The 13342-nt window shown below is 42.5% G+C and overlaps 2 protein-coding genes across 3 annotated transcripts in view; one reads left to right on the forward strand and one right to left on the reverse strand.

Annotated features, from left to right (window-relative positions):
- The window catches only part of CA4 (carbonic anhydrase 4), a 36307-nt gene extending 25021 nt beyond the window's left edge, over positions 1–11286 (reverse strand). The window contains exon 1 of the mRNA XM_073315411.1: positions 11208–11286. Within this exon, the coding sequence (XP_073171512.1) occupies positions 11208–11265 (58 nt within the window). The 5' untranslated portion in view covers positions 11266–11286. The remainder of the gene's footprint in view (positions 1–11207) is intronic.
- ZNHIT3 (zinc finger HIT-type containing 3) overlaps positions 7760–13342 on the forward strand; it is a 35038-nt gene continuing 29455 nt past the window's right edge. Inside the window, exon 1 of one of the 2 annotated variants that reach the window (XM_078849257.1) lies at positions 7760–8003. In XM_078849257.1, coding sequence (XP_078705383.1) covers positions 7960–8003 — 44 coding nt within the window. In that variant the 5' untranslated portion in view covers positions 7760–7959. The remainder of the gene's footprint in view (positions 8004–13342) is intronic. The other variant, XM_078849259.1, reaches the window with a different exon arrangement.

A 13342-nucleotide genomic window follows, 5' to 3' on the forward strand; every position in this document is an offset into this window, starting at 1 on the left:
GCATAATGACTTAGCCACTCCCAGTCTCTATTTAAGCCTGAATTAATAGTGTCCAATTTGCAAATGAATTCCAATTCAGCAGTTTCTCGCTGGAGTCTGGATTTGAAGTTTTTTTGTTGTAAGATAGCGACCTTCATGTCTGTAATTGCGTGACCAGAGAGATTGAAGTGTTCTCCGACTGGTTTCTGAATGTTATAATTCTTGACGTCTGATTTGTGTCCATTTATTCTTTTGCATAGAGACTGTCCAGTTTGACCAATGTACATGGCAGAGGGGCATTGCTGGCACATGATGGCATATATCACATTGGTGGATGTGCAGGTGAACGAGCCTCTGATAGTGTGACTGATGTTATTAGGCCCTGTGATGGTGTCCCCTGAATAGATATGTGGGCACAGTTGGATGGGTTATTACCAACAGGAGAGTGAGTTTGTGTGTGTGTGGGGGGGGCAGAGGGTGAGAAAACCTGGATTTGTGCTGGAAATGGCCCAACTTGATTATCATACACATTGTAAGGAGAGTGATCACTTTAGATAAGCAATTACCAGCAGGAGAGTGGGGTGGGAGGAGGTATTGTTTCATGGTCTCTGTGTATATAATGTCTTCTACAGTTTCCACAGTATGCATCCGATGAAGTGAGCTGTAGCTCACGAAAGCTTATGCTCAAATAAATTGGTTAGTCTCTAAGGTGCCACAAGTACTCCTTTTTCTTTTTGCGTATATCTGCATGTAGGTGTGGGAGTCAGTTTCTACAGATTTAATTATATAGGTATCTGGACAGGTGCATTTCTGTGGTTGTGCTCTATGGATTTGTATTTGGGCTTCAGGAGTGGGCCTTTAAGGGACTGTCCTAATTCCACACATACAATTACAATCACTTTAGTGAACAAAAAACATGGAGCAAGTTACGAAAAATGAGAAGAGGGGAGGGAAAGAATCATGAAAACCTTTTGTGAAATTTCTTTTTTTTTTAAATGACCCTTTTTGACTATTTTGCTGCCAGCTCTAGCGCCCTGTAACAAATAAAACCAGAACTTAGCATAATACATCTGTCAAAACAATAAATATGCCTGTTTGGGCCTTGCAGTGAAATTGAGCATGTGAGTGAGGGTGGGGGAGAGCAAGGGATGGAGGGAGGTGGGAAGGAGTGAGCAGGGGTGGGGCAGCGGGGAAGGGGCGGGTCAGTGGGCAGGGCAAGGCTGTTCAGTTTTCTGGAAATTAGAAAGTTGGCAACCTGACCTTCAAGACACCAAGGCCCAGCATGCCATGCTCCACTGGGAGCTGGGTGGCTGTTATGAGACCTGTAGTCTGCATAGAAGGACCTACATCTTGTAACAGATGAAGTCAGCTGAGGCTCAGAACAGCCAAGTGAACCATATTAGGCCCTTGTGCTACATTTTAGCTATCCCAGGGTCAAGCTGTGATGCAACACATACAGGATGTAACTCCATTCACTTCCTTGGTGTTTTATACCAGCGTGTATTGTGCCTCAGGGCCTCTTCTTCCTATACAAAGTTCAAGGTAGCAGCGTCCGTTAAACCCAGGGAGTCTTGTTTGTGCGTTTGGCAAATAAGTGCACACTTATCTCTGTTTCTACTCTGTCCAGTTTGTCGCTAGTTTCCTGACTAAAAGTATTTCTTGGCTCCCCTGCAGCCATGAAACAATACAGTTGTTTATTGTTTTGTTTTTTTTGTGAACATTATCATTTGTTTTAGCTACCACAGAAGGCACAGGGAAAGGGGCAGCTCCGTTTAGTTAGAACCCCACCCTCTGCTGTTTAACAGTTTAGTGGATAGCACGCTTGGCTGGGAATCAGAATACCTAGATTCTATTCCCAATCCTTGCCAGTGATCTACTATGTAGATCTTGTACAAGTCCCTTGACCTCTTTTTCATTAGTGTGCCCTCCTATAAAAGAGAGATATTAAATGAACTGTTTACCCATCTTTGTAAGGTGTCTGGAGATCTGTGGATGAAAAATGCTAAATGGTATTATCTATTCATTATTGTTAAACACACGGATTAAATCTCTGAGATTTGGAAAGCCTTTATGGCCCTAAGTGCCCTAAAGATTGAGATGCCTTTGTGATAGATAGTCCCTTACATAAAAAAATCACAACAGTATTCAGGTTACGCCCTGTCCCAAAGGACCAGCCACTTACCCCAGGACAGTTGCACGTTTGATCTCACAACAAAGACCACGCTTGTGGCCAATCCTATAATGATCTATCTAAAGATTTATTAACTAGGAAAAGGAAATAAGAGAATTGTATGCAAAGTTAAAGTAGGTAAACATACACACAAATGAGTTTTAAGTTTCAAAAGGCAATAGACACTTCTATAATAAGCAAGCTCTATAAGTCCCTTAGAGCTACTCCAGGCTAAACACTGGGGAATCTGTTTATGCCTCAAAAAATCTTGCCTTCAAGAATCCAAGCAGCACAGAGGTAGTTTCTTCTTGTCAGAAATTTTTATTTCCTTTCCCCTTTCTCTGAGCTACCAGCTCAGCTGATGGGAGGAAATCACTTGCACGTCACCTTTTCATGGGCAGGCTGGGGTGGCCATGGGGTGGGGAGAACAATCAACAAAGTCTTTTGTCCTCTGATGTTCCACAATAGTTTGTCTGGTGTCCATTGGCCTTCTCTACTGTGCAGGGCCTAACACCTTCTGTTGGAAGCCAGCATTTCACACTATTTCATATTACAGTGTTGTCTGGTGATTACACAGTTAGAGAGAATTGCAGTGTAAACACTCAAATATTACCTTACAATATGGGATACAGGTATTGTAAGTGAGATTAAAGCATATTTTTTTTTAACAATACTAACACCCAGGGGAGCTAGTCTACTTCCAGATATGAATATGTCAGTATCCAAGGGAGACATGGAGACCTTGGCATAAGCTGGTACCTGGTTTCCCAGCATCACAATCCTTCTTTTGATAGCTCTTAGTTTCCTAACATTACATTAGTCTTCCTGACGTTACGTTAAAAAAAATACTTAAACTGACCTATATGTTGTACTTCTGGTTACTGCTGTATTGTAACACTGGGGGGAAATTAATCCCTGGTGTACTCACCTGCAGCTTACAGCGGTACACCAGGAAGGAATTTGGCCCTTTAACTCTATTAGCAACGTTTTTGCATGCGGTGGCTTAGGGGTCAAAGTCACCCTCAGCATTAGTTGTGTTGGGCTAGCTTGTTTTAGGGGACAGGGGAAGGAAACCACTATCAGTTAACGTGCTGCTCATTTCAGGGAAGTTTTGGTTGTCAGCCTCGATGGGTAGACTCAGCCTCCAATATTTAACTTCTCGAGTGGTGTAGCTGTACCAGCTGGGGACAGAGATTTGTTCAACCAAGTGTCTCCAGTTCCCAGTATTTCTTCCCTTTGTATGATAATTTTATTCTTCACAGTCAGTGTAAGGTGCTGGCTTGTCCCCAGCTCATGGGGGACCCACTGCCACACCCACTCCTGCTTCCGGGCCAAATGCAAGAATCTTCCTTTTAACTGACCACTGCCTTCTGGGGCTCTTTCCCTGGAGGCACATTTCCCCCAGGCAGTTCCCTCTGCCGTGCCTCTTGGACTTCAGCAGCCCACCTTGGGAATTCTCCGCAGCTCCAGCTCCTCTTTCCTTATTGACAGCCTGGTTCTTCATTGCCACAGCTGCTGCTCTGCCCTCTTCAGTTGCCAAACTGGGAACACCTGTTTGAGCACAAGGAGCTGGACCTGTTCTTTTAAAAGGCATCAGTCACCCAGTGACAGAGAGCTATAATGCATGCCTTCCAGACCATTAAGAAGTGGGTGCCCAAGGAAAAATGTTCTCAAAATGGTGGAGCTTTACGTATAGTTATATAATAGGTCTATCTAGCTAATCATTATATATATAATTGTGACAAAACTCTGTCCTTGTCTCCGTGGGTCCCACATTTCCTGGAGGATTTCGCTAGCCTCAGAGGCTCACCATGACCCTGCACGTAATCCTTCTCTCTCTAGAGACAAGGGTTACAGTCTACTGAGCCATTTTCATCATAAGCCAGCGAGGGAGGTGAGGAGAAGTTATCCTTCCTTGCACAGTCTCTGTTGTCTTCCAGTCTCAGTGATTAATCAGGGGGCAAAGGTGGCTGGGGGGAGCCCAGGCCCACCCTCTACTCCGGGCTCTAGCCCAGGGACCCTAATAGTATCAGCTATGGTAGCTGACCTTTTAGAAACATAATACGTACAATTCCCTGGGCTACTTCCCCCACAGCAGCCCCCACTTCCTCAAGCTCCACTTCACCCTTACCTCAGGGCCTCCTTCTTTGTGCCTGATATGGTGTGTACTACCCAGCCTCTCTAACAGCACAACTACCTTCCACAGCTCCTGATGTGCACACCCACCTGACTAACTGGGAGGTTTTTAACTAGTTTCAGCCAGCCCCTGATTGGCTTCAGGTGTCCCAATCAACCTAGCCTTCTCCCTGCCTTCTGGAAAGTTCTTAATTGGCCCCAGGTGTCTTAATTGACCTGGAGCAGCTGCATTTCACTGATCCTGTTACCAGGGATTTGTTTAGCCTGGAGCTATCTCCCACTAGTTTTCTATGGCCATCTGGCCTTGCCCCATCACTATCCCCACATACACACCCATATGCTTATCTCATATGACTTATAAGAATTGTAAGCCCTTAACTCACTGCCAGGTGAAGAAAGAGAACCAAATTAGCTTGTCACTTTAGCGTGAAGGGAAGATTCTAACTTATAACTCTAAATGTTTCCCTTTCTGTTTTCCAGCCATAACCTATGATCTTGTCCCATCAATAAAATTCCTTTGTAATGATAAGCTATTGCGGTGAGGTTGGTTGTCTTATCAAAGAAGGAAGCTGGCGTTAAATAGATATGCAGGGCTAAGGTGAATCTTTCTTATCTTCCTTTATTTAAGGTAGTACTAGATAAAGTTTGGGAGCCCTATTCAATATGATTATGACTAACAAAAAAAAAAAAAGGAATAGAATTCTTTTGTAACATTTGCCTAGTTTTGCTGTTTTAGGTACATGTTGGTAACGTGCATAGAAATGTGAGTGAAAAATCTAATAAGGGGCCTCTGGGCATACTGTATCCTTTAAAAACAAAACATCCAGTAAAGTCAATATATGGAGAATGGCTATCGTTACTGACCAATCTCCCGCTCCAACTAAAAAAAAAAAAAAAAAAAAAATCCCAAATACGTAGCCCAAAGCCTTGGACTTGTTTACTGGGAAGATGAACCTAATGCGACACATGCTGAAGGCCTGAACACTTGGGCTTCGTGAACAGTCAAAGGGAATGAGTTTCACATGCCCTTCTGCTTTCAGAATTTAGATCTAGGGACTGTGAGCAGAAGTGTCTCTGATTGCTATTGCTGTCATGAAATGAGCATATGCTCTCGCTGTTTTGAAATGACGCTTCCTATGAATGGTGTATCTGTCTGTCCAGGTGCTTGTCTTGCACCCTTTGCTGTAGCAGAGGGGAATAATCTTTGACGTGAAACTGGTGGGAAATGTCATTTTCCCCCCGGACTGGCTAATCGGATGGTCCCTTTCCTCCTGCAGGATGAGTGTACTGGATTGAAGAGCACTGGGGAGAAGCATGTAATAAACTGCACCTACACTGCTACGTGAGAGGGAGATGAACAGGGTGAGTGGATACAACATGCTGACCGTGCACTGTACTGACAACACAAAGGCCGATCCTTTAAAGAAGTTGAGGTATTAATGATGTTGACTCCGCTTTTTTACGAGAAGAAATTCTACCCAGTCATTAAATATTACCAGAGACAAAGTGAAAAGTAGGGGAAAACAACCTGCGAACTTTCAACTGTGATGCCCTTGGTTGCATTGGCACAGCAAAGAATGCACTCTCTTGCGATCCTTAGCCCCTTTATTGGCTGAGGAGCTAAAGCGTGTATCCAGCACGGGAGGACTTGTACTGGCCTATTGACTGTGGGGTCAGGCATCTGCTCTTGCACTATCAGCCGTATTCGTTGAGCGGTTAAAAAGACGTAAATGTTCCGGAGCTGCTGGTATGGCAGCAACTTGTTTCATACTGTGAGACAGGCTAAGGAACCGATCCTGTATAATCTTTTGAGCTCTTTACATTCGAAAAGTAATTCAGATTAAGGTACAGTGTGAATTTAAAGCACAATAGCTATTCCAGAATAACTCCATGTGTGGATATTCTTTCGGGAATCAGAGTACCTTATTTCTGTTTAGCTTGCTTATATCAATGAGTTGATTAATAAGATAAACAGGAACAAGGAACTCTGATTCCAGAATAAGAGCATCTGCACATGGAGTTGTTCATGAATAATTCCATGTGTGGACAACTCCTTAAAAAATGGGACTTGCAGGAGGCTTTGCAGAACCAGGCTCTGAATTCACTCCTGAAGTTTGATGGGGACTGGGGTATCCGGAAGATTATGTGCTTGGTATCCATGTGCTGTTGACCATACTGCTTTGAAATCCTTTTACAAGAAGACTGCTAAAGAGGGATATACAGTGGACTTATAAGAAGCTACGTTTTCTTCCTTCTCTGCCATATGTAATGAAGCCATGTCTGTCTGGCTGGAGGGTGTGTGGCTTGTAAAGGATTAAAACTGTTCAAGGTTTGTTTCATACAAGGCTATAATACCCTTTTGGACACCTCTGAAGAGGCTTCCTGCCATACTACCGGTAAGAACACACAAAACACTCTTTAATTAAAGAGCAATTGGGGCTTCTAACCCGCCATAGCCTATTACATTTCAATTCAGTACACTGAAAGTATATTCATTTAAAAGGCCATATTGTGCCTGAATATGTGGTACACCTGGTAATGACTGCAAGTGGGGACAGCTTCAGATACACCACGTAGCATATAGTGGTGTCTCCTGGTCTGCCACCAGTTAGGGTGTCTCATAAAAATGGAAGCGACTAAGTAAGAACAAACCGTCTAGGTCTCTGTCTCCGCAGTAGGAAGCACTTGAATGCCTGTGCTGCTTTGTTTTTATCTTTCGTTGGACTTTTAGCATTAAGAAGTGAATTAGACTGAAGTTGCTGCATTTCCATAGCCTCCAATCTTACTATAATCCTAAAGAGATGAATGAGTATGTCCTAAATTCCCCTCTATTCCTCCCCTCGTATTCCTCTTCTGTCTCTTTGCCATGCAGTCCGTCCACGCCTTTCTCTTGCTCACAGAAGCCCTCGGTTGTGGGCCAAATCCTCCATCCCAAGTGAGGTACGCTCCTGCCTATTCTGTGGGCTTGTCCAAAGCTCAGTTATTACTCCCTTATTAACCGCTCTTATTAGTTTAATGATTAATTGCAGGATTGATGTTTAATCAGAGGGTTGATGTGTTAATATTTTTACAGGACTTTGATGCTGTAAAGCACTATATAAATGTTAAATATTCTCATTGTCACAGCATAGATTGTGGGGCTATCAGTTCCTATGATGACTGAAGCCTGCGTTTCAGGCTTACAGGGCCAGGAGAAGAATAGTGAGGACAGAAAAATATTGGGCTGAGCATCTCCGGTTCTTGGCACATGCTCAGTAACCTGCAGCACGTAGTATTTCCTTCCTTCATGCTTACACTGGGTCTGTTGAGTAAGAGTTTGTCACGCTGTAGCTATGTATGAATGTTCGCAGGCCAACTCAGATAAGGCTTTACGAGTGTGCTGGCAGCCGCTCACTGAATGCTTACAAGGAAGAAAGAAAAGGAAGCACCAAAGAACCTATCCTGCTTAAGGATATAAACTTAAGATCAAAAGTCTGCCTGTGTTGTTGTCATAAATATCAAGGGAAGGGTAAACACCTTTAAAATCCCTGCTGGCCAGAGGAAAAACCCTCTCACCTGTAAAGGGTTAAGAAGCTAGGGTAACCTCGCTGGCACCTGACCAAAATGACCAATGAGGAGACAAGATACTTTCAAAGCTGGAGGGGGGAGAAACAAAGGGTCTCTTTGTCTGTGTGATGTTTTTGCCAAGAACAGAAAAGGAATGGAGTCTTAGAACTTAGTAAGTAATCTAGCTAGAAATGTGTTAGATTCTTTTGTTTAAATGGCTGATAAAATAAGCTGTGCTGTGTATATTCCTGTTTTTGTGTCTTTTTGTAACTTAAGGGTTTGCCTAGAGGGATTCTCTGTTTTGAATCTGATGACCCTGTAAGGTATTTACCATCCTGATTTTACAGAGGTGATTCTTTTACTTTTTCTTCAATTAAAATTCTTCTTTTAAGAACCTGATTGCTTTTTCATTGTTCTTAAGATCCAAGGATTTGGGTCTGTGTTCACCTATGCAAATTGGTGAGGATTTTTATCAAGCCTTCCCCAGGAAAGGGGGTGTAGGGTTTGGGAGGATTGGGGGGGGGGGCGGGGGAAGACATTTCCAAGCGGGCTCTTTCCTTGTTAGACGCTTGGTGGTGGCAGCAATAAAGTCCAAGGCCAAAGGTAAAATAGTTTTTACCTTGGAGAAGTTTTAACCTAAGCTGGTAAAAATAAGCTTAGGGGGTTTTCATGCAGGTCCCCACATCTGTACCCTAGAGTTCAGAGTGGGGAAGGAACCTTGACAGTTGTAATGGCCAAGGTAACTACTGGGAGAAGATCATGTTTTTGATAACTTGTTAGTGATATTTAATCTTGTGTTGGATGGTGAGGATAGGCAGGGAGGCGATCAGCGATTTCTTTCCTCCTTGGCTCTCCAGTACTAACCTGTCTTTGTGTTCTTTTCGTGTACCTCTCACTCTCCTTAGTTTTACATTAAATCTTAAGGTGACAGTGTCATGGTTCTGCCATCTTGGAGCTGGGTATGAAATATTAAAGTGTGTTTGTAAAGAGTTCTTGCCCCAGTAAGTGGAAATGGAAAAAGTTAAAGAATTCTTATGCCTTTATTTGTTCTGTTCTGTTTTATTTTTTTTGTTCTTGCAACTCTGCATTGCTATGAACAGCACATACTTTGCCTTTGCATGGCCCAGAGAGACATAAGGCTAGAATTTCGTGCAGACCCCGTCAGTGCCAATGTACGTTACAAAGTTTTACCTCCATGAGAATCAAAAATACATAAAGTAGAAGTACAGAAAATGAAAGGAACAAGGTCTGCCATATGTGTATCCTTTGAAGTTCCAGAAACTAATAGTTTGGGGTGGTAAATCTGTAAATCCTGTTCAGTGCTCAAGGGGAATGTGAGAACGCTCCAAGGTCCCTGCTAATATGCCCTGGGGAGAAATTATTTCCCTATCCCCACTTTGGCAGGTGTATCCCTGTTCCATAACATCTGGACCATAATGTGCTAACAATGGTGATGGCACTACAGATGGTTTTAAGCAATCCTCTCTCAAAAGGTTTGAATGTCTCTGTTGGAGCTGCCCAGATCTCACACGGATCTGTCATGTTCAGTCTTGCCCCTACCAGTGATCCCCAGGAGGCACTGAAATGGGATGCTTTGGGGGCACATTATGCTGCTGTTGATGATGGAATAACAATAGATATGTAGGAGCCGATTAACATCATTAAATTATTTCTGATGTTTCATGAGATGCTACCATACTGAGAGACAACATGGCCCAGGTTAGGATGTTTGCCGGAGAGTTAGGACTTCTGCATTTTATTCTTGGATCTGCTCCTGGCTTCTGGTTGACCTAGGGAAAGTTGCTTCAGTTCTGTGCCTCAGTTTTCCCATTGATAAAATGGGGATAATACTTAATGTACCTACTCTATAAAGCACTTTAAGATATATGCATGAAAAGAGCTTGGTGGTGGTGATGTTATTATTCTCTTACCAAAGGTCAAGGCTTCCTACAACTTGAGGTCCCCAAGCTATGGTCCCATCAAACCTGCTTTTAATTCAGCTCTGATCACTCATGTTTAGGGAGAACCCCTAAAAGTATAAACAGAGCCCTAGTAACTTAAGCTCTGTCTTGTGAATACAGCAAACTGTTATAGATTGTCTCTTATTTAAAAGCACAAACCTCTTTTATAAAAACAGCCCACCAAGAGTGCAGTCAGAGAGATGTGTGTTAGTAGCTGTGGGCTTTGAACCAAGTGGGAGATATATTAGTTGCTGAATACTTTGAAAAGCAGAGGCTTGTTGTGCATGTGCATCTGTACTAGATGTGGATGGGGAAGTTTATAGGAAGGAGGTTATTGGAAGTCTTAAGTGACAGAAGAGCCACACTGGTCAGATTGAGCAGCTGCAACTGTATTGCAATGTCATTCTCAAAGGATGGATGAGGAAAAGGGTAAATTACTGGATTGTTGATTTGGAGAATTAAAAAACCCCTCGCTGGGGTTAAACTCCTCCGTTTCAGTAGTGTTCTGTTCAGGTTTTAACACTGTCCTCATCACGTTCAACGTTTGCTGCTTTCAACTACTTTTGCCAGTGGATCTTGAGATGGGTTATCTTGTTGAAAGCTGCATCCCTTTCACAAACTCTCAGACACAGGGCAGCAATACATTAGATGCATCTGATAATACTGAATCTTTTTTCTTAATGATGCAGCCTGCTCCTTTTTAGGACAAAAACTCTCAGAGCCTTCATCGCTACTTAAGGACTGTTGTGTTTATTTTTAACTTTGATATTTACATGGGGAAGGATATTATTGAATAGTACTGCATTCCTGATCCAATATAAGCGTACAAAAGCCATCTGAAATTTTTGCAGTGCTGATGATAGATCATTATCTGGTATTAACACAGTCATCATCAGTGGATAGCAAAAATTTAATTAAAGAAAGAAAGAGAACTATAAATGTCTGTTAGTTTTTAAACAAATATATGGCTCTATCAGGCTAAAGTAGCATAAGACAAAGAACCTGAATTCTTTCATTTCTTACATTATTTCTTAGCATTATTAGAAGAAAAATAAAATAATTAGGCTACCTATAGTTGTATGCCATTTAAATCAGCATAGTACATAGGCAAAGAAAATACATTTTTACGGAATCTTTGACATTTATAATTACATATAGAGGTAAAGTAAAACCTGATGGATTTTCTTGGGGTGAAAAAATACTGTAACCATAAAGGTAAAATAAAACAGTCAGAATAAATCCACTTGTGATACCAACCCATAAATGACCTGAGAGAGAAACAAACAAATACCTCAGATTTATCATATAGAAGGATTAAAGAGTTTGAACAGAATTCAGTGGTATTCAAAATTCAAATAATCAAATATGAATAACCTTGATACCCAGGGGTGGGAAGAACAGCATGGTCTTCTTACCTTCTGTTGCTGTCTTGGCAGTGTGCAGAGAGAGCAGAACAAGAAAAATCAATTCCATTATCTATCTCCTATTCTAGATAAGATGAGTGAGGAGGCTAGAATCAATTAGGATGTGATCATATTTCTGCTCTGGGAGTTTTTATACAGGAGTAAGTAGTCGTGGTCAGTCCTGATAGCTGTAGTCAGGAAGGTGAACTCCTCCCCTTTCTAATTTCTCCAGGTATACCCTACTCCTGATTTGATTTAATTTATTAATTTCTCCCAAAACTGGAATTGTAGAAGGGGTGAGATTTTCCAGCACTAAATAAGTGTCTGGGGCTAAATGACAGATATTTTACTGACTGGGCAGATATCTTGTAGCCGATTAGTTTAGTGTTTCATTTCTATCCACTGAAAAATAGCAGCTTCTCTGATAGTGCACATGACCTTCAGATTAAGTGAGAGTATGTCCATTATGGTCAGTGCTTTGTAAAAATAAGAAGCTACTCAGACTTGTAGCAGGGTTAGAGACTGAAAAAGCAGGATCTCTTTGTGCAATTACAGTCAATGTTTTATCAAGTGCCATATGGCTTTCATGCATTTTGCCAGGCACCTTATGTGTGTGTGTAGTTTTAACTTGCTACAGTTAAATGAGAGCGAAACTTTTTCATCCAATGCTCCTTTAACTATAAAAAAGTGACGCAACTCTTCTGATTGCTGTGCTGTGCCATGCGATGCAGGTTCTTATACTGCCTCATCCCTGTAATATTGGAGTGCACTGATTCAAGGTGCCTGATTCACAGACAGGCTTTATGCTCTGCCAGTAGAGGTGTGATGAACAAGTCTACTAGCAAGCAGCATTTCCTTTCATACAGTGTATCTATTCAAACTGTATTGTATGCATCTGAGTTAGGGCCAGGTTATGACCCAGCCATGCATGAAAATAAAGGGGTAAAGGAGAGAAGATCCTTCCTGTGGCCATGTTAGTGCACTGTACGTCCTGGCTTGGATAGAAAGAGAAGAGTTGGAGTTGTCTGCCTGCTGCTTGCTCCATCAAACAGAAGTATAGGGAGCAGCTGGAGATGAGTATGCTGGGGCTCTGAGTCTTAAAGTGCCATCCATCAGAACTGAGCTGGTTTGAAGGGAAAAGCAAGGGTTACCCAGTAAATGTCTGCAATAATTTCTCCCCACGCACCTCCCAGTGCAATTACTTGACCCAGCATCACCTCGTATGAACGGAGCCTTTACACTGGAAGCCCCTGGTGCAGGGATCCTCTGTGTGCAGGTACATAGTAAACAACAATAATGGGCCAGATCCTGCAGACTCTTCTAAGTCTGTACTTGGGCAGATCTCCCTTTGCTTTCAGTTGGTGTCTTTCCTGAATAAGGTTTGGGGCCAATAATAACAATTTAATATCTCCCAGCTGATCTGTGATGCGCTGGCCTTTGTTTTCCCCCCAAGAGATGATGACTATAAATAAAGTTGTAACAATGAAGAGTTGCTATTTTTCCATCCTGGATTGGGTAGATTTAGAAACATGAATGGACAATAATGAACCTAGCACCTGGTGCTGAGCTGAATTGTTACTGCAGTAACAATAACAAAGGGGTTGGGGTGGGGGGTTGTTGGAGTTTAGAACTTCCTAATTTGGCAGCCTCTGTGGAGTTTTCCAAGCTAAGCACGTAGTCAGAGATGGGGGCGTCGGAGGGAGGGAGGGAATGGGTCGGTGTCAAGCGGAGGCCTTGAAGGTTGTGTTTATCTTTGAAAACTCGTGGCGAACGGGGGAAGTCCCGGATGACTGGAAAAAGGCTAATGTAGTGCCAATCTTTAAAAAAGGGAAGAAGGAGGATCCTGGGAACTACAGGCCAGTCAGCCTCACCTCAGTCCCTGGAAAAATCATGGAGCAGGTTCTCAAAGAATCAATCCTGAAGCACTTACATGAGCGGAAAGTGATCAGGAACAGTCAGCATGGATTCACCAAGGGAAGGTCATGCCTGACTAATCTACTCGCCTTCTATGATGAGATTACTGGTTCTGTGGATGAAGGGAAAGCAGTGGATGTATTGTTTCTTGACTTTAGCAAAGCTTTTGACACGGTCTCCCACAGTATTCTTGTCAGCAAGTTAAAGAAGTACGGGCTGGACGAATGCACTAT

This window comes from Lepidochelys kempii, chromosome 17 (assembly GCF_965140285.1).
Source record: "Lepidochelys kempii isolate rLepKem1 chromosome 17, rLepKem1.hap1, whole genome shotgun sequence".
In the NCBI taxonomy this organism is placed as follows: Eukaryota; Metazoa; Chordata; order Testudines; family Cheloniidae; genus Lepidochelys; species Lepidochelys kempii.